At 40.1% G+C, this 20667-nt stretch overlaps 1 protein-coding gene across 1 annotated transcript in view; it reads left to right on the top strand.

Moving 5' to 3' along the window:
• The window catches only part of tmem175 (transmembrane protein 175), a 38919-nt gene extending 27722 nt beyond the window's left edge, over positions 1-11197 (top strand). Inside the window, exons 8-10 of the mRNA XM_078402075.1 lie at positions 4508-4586; positions 4749-4878; positions 9009-11197. Coding sequence (XP_078258201.1) covers positions 4508-4586; positions 4749-4878; positions 9009-9669 — 870 coding nt within the window. The 3' untranslated portion in view covers positions 9670-11197. The remainder of the gene's footprint in view (positions 1-4507; positions 4587-4748; positions 4879-9008) is intronic.
• The last annotated feature ends 9470 nt before the right edge of the window (positions 11198-20667 follow it).

Here is a 20667-nt window from a genome sequence, read left to right as displayed (position 1 = left end):
GCTGAAGGAGGAGAAGAAGCTGCCCGCTGCGGCTTGTGTGCGGTAATGGGCGGCGCGCTGGGCCCGGGTGATAGCGGGGACTCGAGGACGCCGTGGGTTGAAGGGACGGAAGGGAAGGATGAGTGGACCATCAGTCCGACCATCTCCCTCCTGCTCGGAGTGTCCCCGGGGTGTGGGAGAGTGGGGACAGAGGAGAGAAGGGAGGGGAGAGGGGAGCCCCTGATTGCGGGCGGGCGGCTCCGCTAACGGCGTCCATCTTGTTTGTGCGAGTGAAGAAAGAGGTCGTGGTGACGTCATACGCACAGCACTTTGAAAAATGTGTTTAGGGCGGCACGGTAGCGCAGCGGTAGAGTTGCTGCTTTACAGCGAATGCAGCGCCGGAGACTCAGGTTCGATCCTGACTACGGGTGCTGCACTGTAAGGAGTTTGTACGTTCTCCCCGTGACCTGCGTGGGTTTTCTCCGAGATCTTCGGTTTCCTCCCACACTCCAAAGATGTACAGGTATGTAGGTTAATTGGCTGGGTAAATGTTAAAAAAAAATTGTCCCTAGTGGGTGTAGGATAGTGTTAATGTACGGGGATCGCTGGGCGGCACGGACTTGGTGGGCCGAAAAGGCCTGTTTCCGGCTGTATATATATGATATGATCTGATAAATGAAAGTTTTAAACTTTAAAATCTCTCTAACTTTAAAAAAAGCGACCCATTTAAATAAAACTTGTTAGAAACAGTCGCCAGGAGAGTGGTGATTAAGGTGCCGCTAAAACTGTGGCACTATGGTTTCCCGTTTTGGCTGCAGGTCCACAACCAGATCTCAAAATAGCAGAGATATATATATATATATATATATATATATATATACATATATATATATATATATATATATATATATACACACAAGATCTGAGTTTTAGTAGTATGTATGTATATGTATGGATAGATATAGATATTTGGGGCACGTTTTTTTACAGAGAATGGTGATTGCATGGAACACACTGTCAGGGTCTTTAATAGCAGCAATACGATAGTATCATTTAACAGGCATTTTGATGGGCACATGAATATTCAGGAATGGAGGGATATGGATCATGAGCAGGCAGAGGAGATTAGTTTAACTTGGCATCATGTTTAGCATGGACATTGTGGCCTGAAGGGCCTGTGCCTGTGCTATACTGTTCTATGTTATCATGCCAAAATACTGAAAACAAGATGTGTGATGAGCTTTTTGTATCATTCTCTATTTAGCAGAATATCATGTTCAAGTTTCATTGAACAGTTATCTTCATTAGGCATTTCTAATAATCTCAGGAACCAAATATATATTTTCATCTTTATAAGACAAAGATTTACGTTTTATTGCAGTGAAAGCCTCAAAAATTGATTATGGAATGTCGCACATAGTTTCCCCTGAATGCCCATATTTGTGCATCAGAAGGTCAAATTTCTAATAAGCACCAAATTTTGAAGGTCACCTTTACGAAATACTTGTCTGGTCCTCATAGAATCAATCATGTCTATCATCTATTGTCCAGTGGTAAATTCTGCTTTGGAGACCTTTATGTAACTGGTCCATCCAGAACAATATGTGCATGTTTACGTGTAAGCAAACTCATGTCCATGAACGTATAGAAATTTGGTATTTGTAATTTGTTATATTATGGCATATCACAAAATAACATGATGTCCTAAAGGTTTATACTCCCAGAGAGTTTAATTTCCTGACTAATTACCTTTGGTAATATTAATGGATGAGCCATTATTACCTAATTGGTCTTTTACAGGAGGACTGCCAATTGTTGAGGCGGATTATCTGAAGTTTTAATGTCATCAATATATTTGGGAAATTTAATTCAGTTAATTAAATAATCTGGAATAAAGAGACAAATTCAGTGAAGGCAACCATGAAACCAACATCAAAATCTTTAAAACTTAACTGGTTTACTAATGTCTTTCATGGAAGGGCATTTGCCATTCATATCAAGTCTGGGCTGCATTTGACACTCCTACAAAAATGTGGTTGATTTTGAACTAATCCTTGATATGGCCTGGCAACCCACAAAATTGTAAACACTTCTGTATCAAAATATAATGGGAATAAAACTGACACCCCACCCAACTTTAATATCACATCAGATTTAGAAATAACAAAGGCACACAAATCCCCCAAGATCCTGCAAAACTCCTTGCAAGCATCTGCTGCCTTGTGCCTTAATTGAATGAGCTGTGCTTAAATTGCAGGAGATTGAAGGAACTATCAGGCATACCTATTAAATGCAGACTCATTCTTTTCAGGTTTTCCATAATGTCTCCACCAGAAGTTGTAGTTCATCAGTGTGCAGCTGGAAGAGGGTGGCTCCGTGATATCTCTTGTGGCACCAGTCAAACCAATGAAGAAACCTTTCTACTGATTACCAACTCCCTCGGCTGATGAATTAGTACTCCCCCATTTTGAAAGAAACAGCACCGAGGGTTGTAAGGAAATGGTGCAAACTTGGAGTTGAAGGACTGCCAAGAGTGAGCTGACATCATCTGAATGAATAGCTGCAGATTGGGTGTAATGGCAGTTTCTAGCGTAAATGGCTCCTACACTGGGCTTGGAGCAAATGGTAGGGGAACCAATAAAAGTGAAGAAAATTCCTTGACAGTATTTGGCTGGGTTTTTTTTTAATTAATGCAATAAAACTGATAGTTTTGTTGGGACAAGAATCAGTTTAGAAACATAGAAAAACAGGTGCAGGAGTGGGCCATTCAGTACCCCATTCCTGCTTTTTCTTCATATCCCTTGATTTCTTTACCCCAAGAGCTAAATCTAACTCTCTCTTGAAAACATCCAGTGAATTGGCCTCCACTGCCTTTTGTGGCAGAGAATTCCACAGATTCACAGCTCTCTTGGTGAAGGTTTGGTGGTTCGATTATCTGTTTCTCAATGTGGTGAGCCCATAATAGCTGGTATTCTTAATTAGTCTTATAACTGATAAATGCTGAGTACGCTTCTGTAAAAGTAGAAAATTCTGCAAGTACTCAGCAGGTTATACTGCAGCTGTACTGAGAGAAACTGACTTTACTTATGTGGGCTCATAGTGGAATACAGATCAATTGCTGCCATTGATTAGAGTAACCTTCACATGGTCCTGTGGAGATAAGTTCCATAAAAGCATTTCATTGCAGTGCAATGCAGAAATGACTATAGTTTGTGGCAGACAACCTTTACTGCATAGATCTTTATATCTAACGATTAGATAATCTTCATAGTTTTTTTTTACAAACACTAATACTTGAAAGTACAGATTTTGCACTAATGTGATGATTTAAATTCAATATTGTATTCAAATTATAGTACATGGTCATGCATGTTCTTTGGCTCCTAGGTACAGAGTTAAAGTGACAGAGTATAATGGCCCAAATCTTCCATTTAAAAAGCCAGCATTCTGCATGGAATTGCTGGAACCTACCCTTGTAATTTGACTCTCCACACCAATGAATCCTGAAGTCGTACTGAAGTCCGCTCAACAGCCATTGGCTGCTGACTGATCTGTAGCTAATGCCTGACTCATCATTGACTCCAGTGATGAAACATAAATCTGCTTTTACAACATGATGGGAAATATATCTACCAAATCTAAACGTTCAGAAGAGTCTGGAAAAACTCAATGTCTGCTGATGGATTGATATGACATAGGAATTTGATCCTGACCTTGAGTGGTGTCTGCAAGTTCCTCTGTTGGAAACTGGCATGGATCCTTTGGTAAAATCAGATTCAATTTTAATGTGTTTAATTTTAATAGTGTTTAAATGTTGCTGGTTGGTTGCAGGTGAAAGACATATTCTCAATCTTTTTGGCAGGAATGGTATTTGGCAAACTCGGGCACAAAGCATTACATTGTGAGGTGCTTTGGTATTTACTGCAGAAAAGCTTGCACTCTGCAAGTTCTTTGCCAATTAGGTCAGAACTGGCTTTCCAGATGGTTTGTGTCATGGGATCCCTCCAGGCAAGGCTATATTTTAGTGGACAGCTGATTGGCAAATGCCATTCAGTGTGTTGATATTTTATATATATATATATCATCCAGACATAATGAGCCAAGTGCTTTTTCTGTGCAATATGACTCTATGCATTTGATTTGTTTTATCATGTAAATTAGATTACCACTAACAGATTTTTGCTGCATTAAAGATAGACACAAAGTGCTGGAGTAGCTCAGCGGGTCAGGCAACAAATCTGGAGAAAAAGGGTGGATGATGTTTCAGTCGGGACCCTTCGTCAGACTGAAAGTGGGTGGTGGGTGATGAGCTGGAGGCATGAAAAAACCACGAGAGCAATGGGAATCACACAGGGGGAGTGTTGAGAGAGGATGTTGCAGAACTCCTGTTGGAGAAAGGAAGAAAACTTCTTCAAAATAGGCATACCATGAGGAGATTTTGCAGCAGAGCAGGCAAAATGTAGAAACAAGGAACTCCAGATGTTGGTTTAGATTTGTGATCTGATTTTGGTTTGATTATTTTTCACAGGCATACGCAGTGCTTGCACTTGTCATCTTTCTCCCATATATTACTCAGCGTACACAGTGGTGTGGAAACAAGATTAAGGGTGAGTATTGGAAATATTACAGATCGTGCCAAGTCATTTTTTGACATTTATTATGTGTTGACAAATGTGGTAAATATGCCTAAATTGGAAAATAAATTGCATTGTGGTGAAAGTAAAAAAAGATTCAAATGTTTATTTTACACATCTTCTTTTCCTTCCAAGGTCAAAAAGAAATACAAAGAGTATCTTTTTACACATTTCATCCAAATGAGCCACTGAGTAAAGAGCGTATAGAAGCTTTTAGTGATGGAGTGTTCGCTATTGTTGCCACTCTTCTTATTTTAGACATATGGTAAGAGACATATCTACATTGTTTTCATCATTAGACTTTTCAACCACTTCCAATATTTTGCTTTCTTAACTAGTTTCTAGTTAATGTAGTGATATATCAGTATAAGTCATTAATGGATTAATTATCCATATTTATCATTGAACAATGGATTTCTCACATTGCTATAACTGATTTAATTATAATTAAAAGAGTAGTGTTTTATATTTGGAGGCTGGATTGTGCTGAATTTGGCTTGCTTCCCCCGCCCTCCACCTGACCAACGATCCTGCTTGCTTTACACGGAGCTGCACTTACCATTTGTGGCTATACGATATAATTTGACCTTGAAATCTAGATGCTGTGACATTCTTGTGAAGCAGAGTGGGCCGTGATGGCAACTATGCGACAAATGGCGGATACTGAAACCCTGCCTTGGAATGTCATGATGGCCTTTCAGCACTTCACAGCTGTCAAAGGCTTTTAAAACTGCTTTTAAATGTTCTCTGACTGTCAGTCACTTAAAAAACAGTTAAAAAAATCAAATATTTTGTTTAAAAAGCGTAGAAACAAAAATTGTTTAAAAAGCTCAAAACATTAGAAGTTAATATAACAGTATAACAGTATAACAGAGCTTTATTTGTCGTTCGGTACCGAAGTACCGAACGAAACTACATAGCAGTCATAGAAAGAAAAAAAAAAAGAAGAAAAAAAAAGAACACAAGACACATAACCCCAACACAAACGTCCATCACAGTGACTCCAAACACCCCCTCACTGTGATGGAGGCAACAAAACTTCCACTCTCTTCCCCACGCCCACGGACAGACAGCTCGTCCCCGACCGACCCGCACAGTCCCCGCATCGGGCGCTGAAACGTCTCGCGGCCGAACCGGGCGATGAAAGGCCCGCGACCAAGCCTTGCGCAGCTAAGTCCCGTGGTCGAGCCGCACCGGGCGATGTAAAGTCCCGTGGTCGAGCCGCACCAGCGGTGAAAAGTCCCGCAGCCGAGCCGCACCGGGCGATGCTAAGTCCCGCAGCCGAGCCGCACCAGCGATGTAAAGCCCCGCAGCCGAGTTGCACCGGGCGGTGTTAAGCCCCGCAGCCGAGCTGCACCGGGCGGTGTTAAGCCCCGCAGCCGAGCTGCACCGGGCGGTGTTAAGCCCCGCAGCCGAGCTGCACCGGGCGATGTTAAGCCCCGCAGCCGAGCTGCACCGGGCGATGTTAAGCCCCGCAGCCGAGCTGCACCGGGCACTGTTAAGTCCAGCGGCCAAGCCGCACCGGGATGTAAAGTCCAGCGGCCGAGCCGCACCGGGGGATGTTAGGCCCCGCAGCCGAGCCGCACCCCGCGCCGTGAGGAAGAGAAAAGTCCCCCCCCCCCCCCCACACCCACCCACCCACACCACCACCCCTTCCCACACATACACAACCAAAAAAATATATATAAAAACCATCCCAACACCGACACACAACAAAAAAAGGAAAAAAAAAAACGGACAGACTGCTAGTCAGCCGCTGCCGTTAGGCGCCGCCATCGCCATCTCCTAATTAAAACATAAAAACACTAGTGGACAAAAATAAGCAAATATCTCACCTGCATTTATCTTTTTAATCATGGTCAATCATCCTTGGTGTAAAGTTAGGTTTATTGTCATGGCAGGATGTCAGATTCACTGATCATGTCCAACTTACACGTTGCAATGTGTGTGAAAATCAAATGCATGTCGAGCTGTGAATGTGAGAGCTGTCACAAAGAACCATTGTCCATAATTCTATAGAGAACCATTGTCCATAATTAAATATCATAAGGTCATTAGAGATAGGAGCAGAATTAGGCCATTTCAGCCCATCAAGTCTACGCTGCCATTTAATCATGGCTGATCTATCTCTCCTAACCCCATTCTCCTGCTTTCTCCGCATAACCTCTGACACCCATACTAATCAAGAATCTATCTACCACTGCCTTAAGTATATCTACAGACAGCCTCCACAGCCATCTGTAGCAAAGAATTCCACAGTTTCACCACCCTCTGAACAAAGAAATTCCTCCTCATCTCCTGCCTAAAAGAACATTCTTTATTTTCTGAGGTTATGGCCTCTAGTCCTAGACTCTCCCACCAGTGGAAACATCCTCTCCACATCCTCTCTATCCACGCCTTTCACTATTCTGTACATTTCAATGAGGTCCCCCTTCATTCTTCTAAACTCCAGCAAGTACAGGCACAGTGCTGTCAAACACTCATCATGTGTTAACCTACTCATTCCTGGGATCATTTTTGTAAACCTCCTTTGGACCCAGATAAATTGTTTGGGAATCCTGCACCAGCACCTCCTAGTCCCTTTGCACCTCCGATTTCTGAATTCTCTCCCCATTTAGAAAATAATCTATGCCTTTATTCCTGCTACCAAAATGCATGACTCCACATTTTGCTGCACTACATTCCATCTACCACTTCACTGCCCACTTTCCCAAACTGTCTGTTCTTCTGCAGAGTCCCTGCTTTCTCTACACTACCTGCCCCTCCACCTATTTTCCTATCATCTGTAAACTTGGCCACAGAGCCTTCAATCCCCTCATCCAAATCATTAATATACAACATGAAGAACAGCGGCCCCAACACCGAGCCCTGCGGAACTCCACTAGTCACTGGCAGCCAACCAGAAAAAGCACCCTTAATTGCCACTCTTTGCCTTCTGTCATCCAGCCAACCTGATATCCATGCTAGTATCTGCCCTTTGACGCCATGAGCTCTCATCTTCCTTTGCAGTCTCCTGTGTGGCACCTTATCAAAGGCTTTCTGAAAATCTAGGAAAATATAATCCAACACAATGGTTTCCTCATGCAAAATTCTGATCTATTCTGTCAATTTGAGAGGTCATTTTCAGATCGAGGCTTAACCTAATAGTTGATGATTTTTAACTGTCTTTATAATAAAAATACAGGATCGCAGAATCAAAACATAGTTAAATTAATGAAGTTGGCCATGTACTGGAAGTTTTATTTTCCAGAGTTGTGGCTTTATTGTTTTTCAAATTGTTGTTTTAATTAAATCAGTGTGGCCCAGACTGAGTTCCACTGAACTGTGCTATTTAACATATTATCATTGATGGGAATCTATTATTAATGGTTTAAAAGTTTATATAATATTGAATAATTTGTAGAAGCCAATGATTGTTCAGTAATTATTGTTGAATTATCTTTTGTCGTTGAAAGCAACTTCCTAAACTGTTGCAGCTTGTGAGAAGAAAGTAAATCAATTTTGCTGATGGTTGGACAGTACAAGAGTTTTACACGGGAGGAAAAGCGTATCCAAGTTGTGATAATCTTTTATGGTTTTTTAAAGATACAAGTGGTTCCCCTGCTGCCCTTGCCTACCTGGTTGTCTGAGTTTCCAGGTTTGAAAAGTATTTCCAAAGAAGACATGGCAGTTTGCTAGAGGCCATTGTGTATATAGTATAGACCACAGCCACAAGAGTGCTTATTTAAAGTATTAAATGGAAGTGCAGGTCAACTAAAATACATCATCAAGCTCCTTGAGTACTGCAACAACAATATGTAATCAGCGGTGGAAAGTTCATGGTGGGGAAGCAGATGGGTTAAATCTCTACAGCATTTCTATGGGTGGTCAGTTAGGTGTTTTTATTTATTGTCAAGATAGAGGCCATCCCCAGGCTATGGCAAGGTTCCATTCTGAAAAACTGTTTGAACCCAAACAGTTAGCAAGTCTGAAATGCGGCAATGAACCAAATTCCCACACTGCATCCTTGCAACAACTGGGAAATTCATACCACCAGTCTCCCAAATGTTCACTCAAAGGTACGGGCTGTGCCTAAATGAGGCGTTCATGAGCCAGGGAGGACCTATGTTGGGGTGGAGGTTGCAGCACTGGTAATGCCATTGAATGTGAAGAGAAGGCTAGTATTACATTAGTTATGATATTATACGTCATGCTGTCTCTTGAGCCTTCTCTACCGTTCAGGCAAATGGTCTATTTGTTAAGAAAACACTATTTTATTTAAATTATATAGAAATATAACTCTTATAAATTATGTTTTTATACTGTGATTTATTCTCCATCCTCTGTGCATGGCTGCTTTGTATAACACATGTCAGGCTTCGCATCTCACTCATTTCTGTTGTTTTGATGTTTCAGTGAGGACAATGTTCCTGAACCTAAAGAAGTTGCAGTTAAGTTCCATGGCAAACTCTTTGAAGCACTAATTGAGTATGGTCCGGAATTTCTGGCTTATTTTGGTTCTTTCGTGACAGTTGGCCTCCTCTGGTTTGTTCATCATTCACTTTTTCTCTACATCACTAAGTCAACAAGACTAATGGGCCTCCTGAATACTGTCTCCCTTGCTTTCATTGGTGGACTTCCATTGGCCTTTCAGCTCACTCACGAATTTGCAGCCAAGTCACATAATGAAATTGAGGCAATTCAAATTAGTTGTGTTATAATTTTTCTTGCAAGTCTCTTTCAGTTTGCAATATGGGTTGCTGCTCTCCACAATGAAAAGGAAAATTTACATTACCATGTCCATTATGGTGGCAAAGAACATGCTTTTATGTTTGCCAAACTTTCACTTTATCCTTCTGTGGCATTTATTACATTCTGCTTAACATATATTTTAAGCAGGTTTAGCACAGAAATTTTCCATTTGATGCAAATTATTGTTCCATTCGCGTTTGTTCTTTTACGAATCATTGTCCGAATTGTCCTTGTTATTCTGACGTGGTTATTTAGTCGACTAAAACCAAGGACATCAGTGTTGAACGAGGAAGAAGAATCTGTCATCTCTGTCAGTGAGACTTGAGAGTAGCAGTGTTATAGATTATATAGCATAGAAATATTAATTTTGTTTAAAAAGTTCATATGCACATATTTGAAGAATTTTAACAATCCTTTGGTCCTTTTCTGTTCTTTTATTCCTGAAGTACTTTAAAAGCTCAATGCATCAAAAGAACCCTCTAGATGCTGTAAAATAAAGTGAAATGCTCTGTGTAATCCTGTTATGTATTATCACAGACGATGAAACATGTTGGAAAATGACATTCCTAGGGTATCAAAATAATGTTATATACTTTATTCCTAATTTTTATCTAAATATTTTACGTCATTTAGTTTTAAGTTTAAATAATTGTGTAATGCTGCAATTTCAGTGATACTGTTACAGTAACATTTCAGTACAATTTTCAGTTTGTCGTGTTATGTCAGGTTTCATTTTTGCCTCTTTGTTAACTTAAGATACAAGTTTTTTTCTATTATGTTTTTCTAAAATCACAATATTATCTGTTGAGTGTCAAATCGTGTACAAGTCAGTAACTGAAAGAGTTGAGTTATTTTACCAATTGTTATGATTTGGATATTAGTCATAAGTGATAGGAGTAGAATTAGGCCATTCGGCCAATCAAGTCTACACCATTCAATCATGGCTGATCTATCTCTCCCTCCTAACCCCATTCTCCTGCCTTCTCCCCATAACCTCTGACACCAGTTCTAATCAAAGATCTATCTCCGCCTTAAAAATATCCACTGACTTGGCCTCTACAGCCTCCTGTGGCAAAGAATTCCACAGATTCACCACCCTCTGATTAAAGGAATGTCTCCTCATCTCCTTCCTAAAAGAACGTCCTTTAATTCTGAGGCTATGACCTCTAGTCCTAGACTCTCCCACTGGTGGAAAGATCCTCTCCACATCCACTATATCCAAGCCGTTCACTATTCTGTATGTTTCAATTAGGTCCCTCCCCCCCATTCTTCTAAACTCCAGTGAGTACAGGCCCAGTGCCTCCAAATGCTCATCAAAGGTTAACCTACTTATTCCTGGGATCAATCTTGTAAACCTCCTCTGGACCCTCTCCAGAGCCAGCCCATCCTTCCTCGGGAAAACTCTTGATCCGCCCACTCACCCTGAAACAATCATCTGAAATAGCATATTTGTACACCACAGATAAATCCTTCATTCCACTTGCCTGTCCTCAGTACCTATGACATGTTAAATGATTGTTCCTAACAAAATAACTGATTTTGTTGTTGCAGTAGTAATTGTAAAAGAATTACAAGATGAAGAGTGGATTTAGGAATATTCTTTGAATAAACTGGGAAATAAGCTCTTGTTCAATAGAATGTTATTATGTAAAATCCTGCTGTACCTATTAACCTTTGTCTTAATATTCTTAAAATGAATCAGTTATTAAAATGCCGTCCTATTCAGTGGAATGAATCAGTTATTAAAATGCCATCCTATTCATAGTCCATTGTTGTCAGATGTTGATTATTCTGAAATCTGAAATTGCTAATGACTACTTATGGCTTTAAATAAATTATGCTTATACATATTGTTTACTTTTCCTTCAAATGTACTTTTATATAATTCTTTATTGAGATTGTCACTTGTGAAAATCAAATTAAGTAACTATTAGGAGTTATTTTTACAATTTGACAGATCTACAGAGATTTTAAAATGTTGTTTGTTAAAAATAAATTTGGTTAAACATTCTTCAATTTAATCTGAAACTTCAGTTCTTTCTGCTAGCTCTGAAAGGATCATAGATTTGGGAAATCATATTTAAATTCCTTAATTTCCTACCTACTTAGATTGTTGCATTTCCTAATGTGGTTATTCCCGCAGAGCCAGGTTTGGTTCTGGACCATATCTTTGATGTTATAGCTGAAATTTTGTCAAGACAGAGACTTCATTCAAATGCATTTTTGCTCCATTAATTATGCCACAGAAACTCAAATTGTCACAATTGTTGGATATAATAAACAGAAACAACTTGTAAATCTGATGGGTAAGAGTACTGATGACACTTGCTCAGATGATACTTTACTTCCATACAATACAATATATCTTTATTGTCATTGTACCCAGGGGTATAACGAGATTGGGATACCTTAAACTAGTTATAATACTGTGATCCTGATTTGAAAATCATGTAATTTTATTTAAATACTTCCAGCAAGGTGCCATCAGAAGGTCTTCTGGAAGTCCGTGTACTCAGCATCTCCTGAACTTACCCCATCTTCCACTTTTTCCTCTCCCAGAAATGTATCAGCAAAAAAGCTTTAGCTGGTGAATATTTTGTTCTAAATAATTATTAATATGTTTAAATTCATTGTCAACAATCTAGGGCAGATTTTGCTAACTTATTGTTAAGGATATTACATGTTATTGACATAATCTCCAGAATGTTGTATTTATCAGCATTTGCGTTTCTACCATCATCAACTAGAAGTGCACTGCACTTCTAAAATATAAAATTAGGAAATATCTTTGCAATTATCTTCAGCAGCGGAAGGAACTTTTAGGAATGGCTCATACTGGAAATTAATATCACTGCCCAGGAATGTGCCTTTTACCAGGTGTAAAATCAGTTCAGTTTCAGTTTAGTTTATTATCATGTGTACCGAGGTACAGTGAAAAGCTTTTGTTGCATGCTAAACATATTGATTAACATGCACTACGGAAAATAATATGCACACGAGGCTAAACATATTTGTTCTTTATGTCTCGCATCTAGTCTGAACACTGGATGACACAATGATGACACAAAATGTGCACCAGATGTATTGAGCACCGTTTTTAATGAGAGTCTAAAACATGACTAGAGCAAATCATTAAGAACAGATATGAAAGTGCTAAAAATGAAGTTGATGGTTATCTATTATCAGGTTGAGGCATTAAGTTTCACTGAATTATTTTGCAATTCCATCTTTCCCAGGACCTACTTGAAAAAATTGATATTTTCATATCTGAATTATACAAAAATTACTTGTTACCTGTAGGAAACATACACGCTGTACCATATGTTCCAGAAATCAATTACACAATGATATATAGGTTGTCAATTTACTATTCAGTGCTGTAGACCAACAGTGGCACATGTAGTGATGGCAGCAAGCTAATGATGTTGAATGGTCAGACTGCTTTGCTCTGGATATTTCAAGCTTTAAGATAATAACAGCTTTCACTAATAGCATCTTCAGTGTAAAAAATCATGGAATGATTCTATGCATTGGAAATAGCCAGGTTGATCCCATTCACTAAAACTACGTGGGAAGACATTTAGATGAGTCCCCAAAGGCTGCAAAGGGTCTGCAGCAAGAATGCATTTAACTCCAAGAAAGCCAGCATTGACGGGGCTGTGCTGTAAAGATAGTTTTGTGACTTTCACATACAATAACTGACAAAGATTTATATCTTAGCATACTGTGAAGAGGCAATGGAATATGAACTTTAAGCACACTGACCAAAATGTTCAAAATGTTTTAGTTACTCAAAGAGATACAGTATTTAGTGTAACCCTAGGAAATAGAGTAATCAGCCCTCATGCTGACATATTTGCTTACATTTAACCTCTGCTATTTTAATTAATTTGTGTCACCATAGTGTTATGATGTCCATTTTTTTACAATTAGTTGAATAAAAACCATTCACCAACCTTTCAAAATACTGATAAATTCAGGACCATTCTTCAACAAAACACTTACTACATGATCATGTGATAGGAGCAGAATTAGGCCATTCAGCCCATCAAGTCTACTCCGCCATTCAATCATGGCTGATCTATCTCTCCCTCCTAACCCCATTCTCCTGCCTTCTCCACATAACCTCTGACACCTGTGATTATAATAATAATCAAACATAAAAATCTTTCTTTGAATGGATAGCAATAATCTCTGAGGAGTCGACCAATTAAACACCTTATTCCCTCTGATCCTCTGATTCTCTTACAACTTGAGCACTTGAGTATAGGAGCAAAGAGGTCCTTCTGCAGTTGTACAGGGCCCTAGTGAGACCCCACCTGGAGTACTGTGTGCAGTTTTGGTCTCCAAATTTGAGGAAGGATATTCTTGCTATTGAGAGCGTGCAGCGTAGGTTTACTAAGTTAATTCCCGGAATGGCAGGACTGTCATATGTTGAAAGACTGGAGCAACTAGGCTTGTATACACTGGAATTTAGAAGGATGAGAGGAGATTTTATCGAAACGTATAAGATTATTAAGGGGTTGGACACGTTAGAGGCAGGAAACATGTTCCCACTGTTGAGGGAGTCCAGAACAAGGGGCCACAGTTTAAGAATAAGGGGTAGGTCATTTGGAACGGAGATGAGGAAAAACTTTTTCAGTCAGAGAGTTGTGAATCTGTGGAATTCTCTGCCTCAGAAGGCAGTGGAGGCCAATTCTCTGAATGCATTCAAGAGAGAGCTAGATAGAGCTCTTAAGGATAGCGGAGTCAGGGGGTATGGGGAGAAGGCAGGAACAGGGTACTGATTGAGAATGATCAGCCATGATCACATTGAATGACGGTGCTGGCTCAAAGGGCCGAATGGCCTACTCCTGCACCTATTGTCTATTTAGGCACTACCTCAAAAACATGTATAATCCATTGCCTGCAAATGGACAATTTCAACAGTTGGAGAATGCTATCAATTTTTATTGTATCCCAGGGGATTTTGTACTGATGCCTGAGGCTATCTGGGCAGATATAATAATGAAATATCTCCAGGGATGAACATACTTTTAATAGTCTTTTGCCTGCATGTCCAGCTGCTACTGTATCCCAGTGTAAAAAAGTGCAATGAGATCATGAGCATTTTGAAACATGATTACAGTCTGTGGTGAAGTGTAATGTACTCACAAACTGTCGGTCTAGAAATACAATATCATCACATTTGTTTTTGAACATTGGGTAGCCAACAATCCATCATTTCCAGTTTTTTTCTTGTGTCACTTCAGAAAGTTGACCGGGAATTATTCATCCTTGCAAAGGTGTTCAGTTTACACAATCAGATGTACACATTATTACCTCATTCCTCATGGCATGTCATTGTTCAACATTGACAAGTGAAATTGAGTCTCATTTTATTTGAAACTCGCTTATCTGTCAGTCATAAACTAAACAAATGTTCACAATGCTGTAAGTGCTGTGGCTGATTTAAAGACACGTAACTTGTCTCATTTGCAACTTCTCCACTCAATTAAACACTACTGATTGTTAATTCTTAAATATTATAATTCATAGTCACAATTGGCATATCTATTGACCTTTACCGCCATTTCAGAATTTAAGCTAAGAATAAGGTGGCTCAAAGTCTTGGGACTGGACCACTTGCATTGGACATGCCCAGAGGGAGAAAATATAGAAGGGTTCATTACTGCAGATCTTTGCTACTCCCCACTCACCCCCAGTGTCACAAGGGACTTGCACTCTAAACCAACCTCTTTAAGCAACTCTGTCAGCTATACCATGATTTGTGAGAGATCTGCAATATTCTGCTTCCTGCGCTCCAGGCTCTCATCAATACCTGGAGTGCTATGACAGTCATTGTTGAAATCACAGTAACTCTTATTTTCCAAGCCTCTGGACTATTCCATGTGGCTGCAGCAAATCCACCCAGTATCTTATAGTTTGCTACTCCCTGTAGCACTGCTGAGGTTATTGATGTTCTGTACTAAAAATGAAATTACTGCCTCCCTCCATTCACACAGAACATGATGAGCCATAACAGGCAAGTGGGTTTGTAGCATCACTGCATTCCTGGCTGTTCAGGCAGTCCTTAAGGCACCTCAAGTTGCCTTGCAGAACCTGGAGTGCTTCATGAAATACAAGAGCTTCCATTCACTCAATGTTCCTAGCCGTGAATGCAAAGCATCCTGGGAGCTCACATGGCTCCATCCTTTCTCAGGGGATACAGTGCTCTGATGAATGCATATAGAGGAGGGTAAAAGGGTAATGGGCTAACCCCTCGTTATCCTCTGGCTTCTCATTGCTAGGTGTTCTTCAGCCATTATAGCTTATTGGGGAGCATCAACACTACAAAGAGCTTGATGAAGATAATAGACACAAAACGCTGGAATAACTCAGCGGGACAAGCAGCATCTCTGGAGAGAAGGAATGGGTGATGTTTCTGGTCGAGACCCTTGTCAGTCTGAAGAAGAGTCTCGACCAGAAACATCACGCATTCCTTCTCTCCAGAGATGCTGCCAGTCCCGCTGAGTTACTCCTGCATTTTGTGTCTATCTTTGGTTTAAACCAGCATCTGTAGTTCCTTCCCACACGTGATGAAAATAATCGTTGGCCTCAAAATCAGATGTTGCTTTCTCTATTTGTAGTAGTGGTCAATCTACAAGGTGTCCTATTCAATAATAATGTTGTTTATATTAGTTAAGGACACATACAAGCAGAATTATTGCTCAAGGGCTTCCAATAAGAAGAGCAAAAGAAAGCAAATCCAAATTGCAGGTAACATTATCTTTCAGAGTATATGCATTGTTAAGAGTCGTCTAAACATTTACAGACCATTTAACTGATGATACCTTCTCATGGCATACATCGCAGTTTTCAGCCCTTTCATTGATACCACTACAACAGACATTTTTAATCACTGACGTGAAGGTTCAAACACACTTCAAAGAATCCAAGGCATACTCTCATTCTCCACCAAGCACATGCTCATGAAAGATTTCTTTAAATTGCAGAAGTCTCCATTACCTGAACATAAGAGTCAGTTGGGTCTGAAGAAGGGTCCTAACCTGAAATGTCGCCTACCCATGTCCTCCAGAGATGCTGCCTGAGTTATTCCAGCACTTTGTGTCTATCTTTGGTATAAACCAGTATCTGCAGTTCCTTGTGTCACCTGAACACAAGATTTATCTTTCTCAGTATGCGGCCTCTATAAATTAACCCACTGTTTCAGGTAAACGCAAACATAACAAGAGAACACTTGTCTCAATGTTATCTTAATCTACTGATTCTCTCTTTGATGGCTCCCTGGAATATCACACTAAATTCAAATCAGTCTATGAGCATTGCACTGCTCGTGGTATCTCACAGTCCCTGCATTGCAAATAGCCCTTAAGCTTAAACATCCATTCACATTTCTGTCGTGGGATACTTGAAAGCATGGCATGCAATCAACTGGTTTAACAGATGTATTGCAAGGGTCAATTCACAAGTGAAGTGCCAGTCAGTAAGTTTAATCTAATAGTGCTCGTAATTCTCTTGGGTTCAGATTTGCATTTCATCGAATGGGCAGATTCAATGGTAGAATCTAGAGCTTTATTAGATGATTTAAATTTGGATCCCATGCTCCTAAATTTCATTGTGATTTTGGATTTCATTTACAGATTTCCTATTTGTTACCTGACCCACTGAGTTACTCCAAGACTTTGTATCTTTTTTTTGTAAACAATCACCTGCACTTGCATTGGGTTTCCTATTTGCATGTAGCACCAGAGGGATAGCTGCAAACTGAACGTGCTTCAAGGCAGGCAAGGGCAACAGAGCTGAGTTTTCCATTTGTTGTGGAGTAAGAGAATCACTCATATTGTGTGTTCACAGAACAAATAGAAACAAATTTATTCAATCAACCTTTCACCTCATGGAAGAAGAGAGGCCTGCTTATCTTACAGGCGTGGTCCACAAACTACCCAAGTGTACAAAGCATAGCATTTTTAAGCATATTTAGAGATAAACCAACATCTTAACCAATAGACAAGCTTTCAGCTGTCACTTGATTGAACCAATTTGTGAAGATATGATCAGTTGCTCTCACCACCACCACCTCTGCATGATCATCTCATGCTTACAGACCACAGAATTAGATATTCTCATGTATAAAGGGCCTGTCCCACTTAGGCGATTTTAAGGCGACTGCCGACGACTAGGCTGTCGCTGAACGTTCGCCGGGGTGTTGCGGGTATGATCGTGAGGAGTCTTCAATGAATCGTAGTGGATCTCGGCACGTTGCGGAAAAAAATTCCATATAGAAATTTCTCGGCGACAGCTGGCTTGTCGCCAGGTATCGTAGCTTATTGCGGGCGCTGTCGCATGCTGTCTCCAGGTTTGCTAGGTTGTCGCAGATGCATTTAGAAGCACGTAATATTAAATGAAGAAAAGGCATTTGAAGATACCAGAAGATAGTTTTGTTTGACCAATTTATTTACCGTCAGGACATTTGACAGGTAGATTGGAGGCGATCAGGTAAGCGTGGTATTTTCACGATGTTTCCGAAGACGTAATCTCTTAGCCAGGAGCTAGTTTCACAAAAAAAGTAACTTGTATCGACCTGACTCGGCATTGTCGTGGTCATTGTCGTAGGGTAAAAGAAAATATTGGCGATCTGCTACGACTTTGACAGTCACCGGCAGTTGCCTAAAAAATCGGGTAACTGGGACAGGCCCTTAAAGCATTCCTTTGTTCATTTGAGGCATTGGTCACTATGGTGATGTACAAGGATCAGACCCATCGTCTCCAGTTACCACATTCCGCACAGGCCTTCTTGCCTCTCTTGTGCTCTAGTAGTAAATTATCCCTGTCATCTGCTTAATATTTTTTTTAATCCATCACTGTCTTCAAATATTTGGAATTCATCTATGTGGCTGTGTCTCACTCTGCCCCCTGCTTACGATAGTTCATTGTCTCTTAATATGTTAACTGCTATGGTCTTGTATGCTCCCAGGTCACCCTTAAGAGGATTTATCAGCAGGCCACTTGTTTCTAAGCTTATTAGTCCACTTACATAAACTAGATCCAACTTGTTTAACATGCAGGGATTCTCTGTCGTACAACAGGTAAACAATATAATTAAAACAAGTTCACATTTCAGGCCATATAACAGATTACTTCATGTTCCTCAAGGTTGTGAATAAAGGTCATCTCAATGTTTCTGATACTGCAGCATGGATATTTGAACCATTTGATTTCAAATAATAGAACTGCATTGAGAATGAAGCCTCAGTGGTGCCTCAAGGTTTGATTCCCCTTAACCATATTGTTCCTATGATGGTGGTACTGCAAATGGGGTATGAGATGCCATGGGATGGGCTCTCCCTCTCCTTGTGATATTCTATGGTCAAGTAATAAACCATAAGACTGGTTTTGCATATGTACATTGGGTTGTTACTGTACAGCCCTTTTTAATTGGCAGCTTCCATTTTTATCAGAAATACAATACAAAGGTCAGAGCTGGAATCAGAGTTTGCTTTTCCTGTGAGTATACTTAATCTTTTGCATCTCCCCACCATCATTGTGCTTCTCCTCATCAATTGCCATTCTGCTATCTTCGGGGATACGACTTGGTCATTATCCTGCAGTTTTACCCCTTTCATTTGGAGTGTGAAGATTAAAAAATGATTTATTCAGCATAAAAAATGAAAAAAATATATCTGAACATAAAAGGTATTTTAGAGAAAGTAAATTAAAATATAAATATAACACAATAAAATTTATTTCATGAACACTAGTGCTTACTCATTATATTCAGCTGGTATTTCGGCTGCCCACATCTCTCCTTGTGACTGCCACCTGGCTTTTGGAACATTTCCCTCTTTCCATGGAAGTAAATGTCCATGCCGTATGCTCACAATGTACTCTACTTCTGAATGAGCCAGCTTCTGGCTGCACTGTCCCAGCAGGAGTAACTTCAGTCAAGGAAATCTGGTTATGGGAAAAATCACCAACAACACTTGAGAAACTGTGACTGGAGAAGAAATCCTGACATTCTAAAGGAGGGCAGAACACTAAAAGATTGTAGTGCCACAGGGACTCTCATTAGACTGTTGAACCTGGCTTTGCCGTGATCCATATTCCACCATCACATTTAGGATTCAGATGCCTATCAAGCTTGGTGAATACCTGAGAAACCAATTGTCTCTCCCTGAACACTGGGCTGTTGAGCAATGTGGTTTCATTCTGTTCCTGCAAAATAACAAAATAAAGAATGATGTGGTGCAGGCTTGCAATTAGCATCTATGTCAGCAAAGAGACTTCTTTATGTAAACATAAATCTATTCTGCCCATCTGCTCCTTCGTTTTCCCTTCCTCCCTCTGCACTGTTTTTATCAGTATCGATCTCCAGGGATGTTGTGAAGTCTCATCCTAGTGAGACTGCAATAAAAACAACAAAACCAGTACACAACAAAATGCTGGAGTAACTCAGTGGGTCAGGCAGCATCTCAGGAGAGAAGGAATGGGTGACGTTTCGGGTCGAGACCCTTCTTCAGACCCGAAACGTCACCCATTCCTTCTCTCCCGAGATGCTGCCTGACCCGCTGAGTTACTCCAGCATTTTGTGTCTACCTTCGATTTAAAGCAGCATCTGCAGTTTTTTTTCCTACAAAACCAGTAGCACGGTCTGTTTACAATAGTTTAAGAAGCATTTAGATACACACATGAACAGGCAGGAATGGAGGAATATATATTATGTGCAGGCAGTTGGGATTAGTTTAAATTGGCATCATGGATGGCACAGACATCCAACAAACCTGCCCCTGTGCTTTATTTTTCTATATTCTAAAATGATTGATACCTGCTTTAATTTCAATAATATAGATATTGAAAACCTGTTATGCAGACCATAGGACTTGAGGCACAGCTACTCCAATGTCCATGGTATATTCTGTTGGGGTTAAGTTTATTTACTTGCCTGTGCTAGATATATTACTGCACGTGGGATGAAGAGAGATCGATTGGGACTTCAGAAATAATACAATCTCTCTGGACCTATTCCTTTCTTCCAAAGTAGTATTTGTTACTATTGTATGGGCTTTACCAATAGATCTGCAATGTTTAATTCTATGCAACACTATAGGTCTCCTTTATTTCTCCGTTGTTTAAAAGCTTTCTTTTTTTGGCATCTGAACTGTAGTAACCATGTAAAGTGAAAGTGGTTTAATTCTGTGAAAACGGGTGACGTTTTGTGTCGAGACCCTTCTTCAGACTGAACTTGACCCGAAACATCACCTATTCCTTTTCCCCAGAGATGCTGCCTGTCCCACTGAGTTACACCAGCATTTTGTGTCCAACT

This window comes from Rhinoraja longicauda, chromosome 1 (genome assembly GCF_053455715.1).
Source record: "Rhinoraja longicauda isolate Sanriku21f chromosome 1, sRhiLon1.1, whole genome shotgun sequence".
NCBI lineage: Eukaryota > Metazoa > Chordata > Chondrichthyes > Rajiformes > Arhynchobatidae > Rhinoraja > Rhinoraja longicauda.
This window is presented reverse-complemented; position numbering and strand designations above follow the sequence as displayed.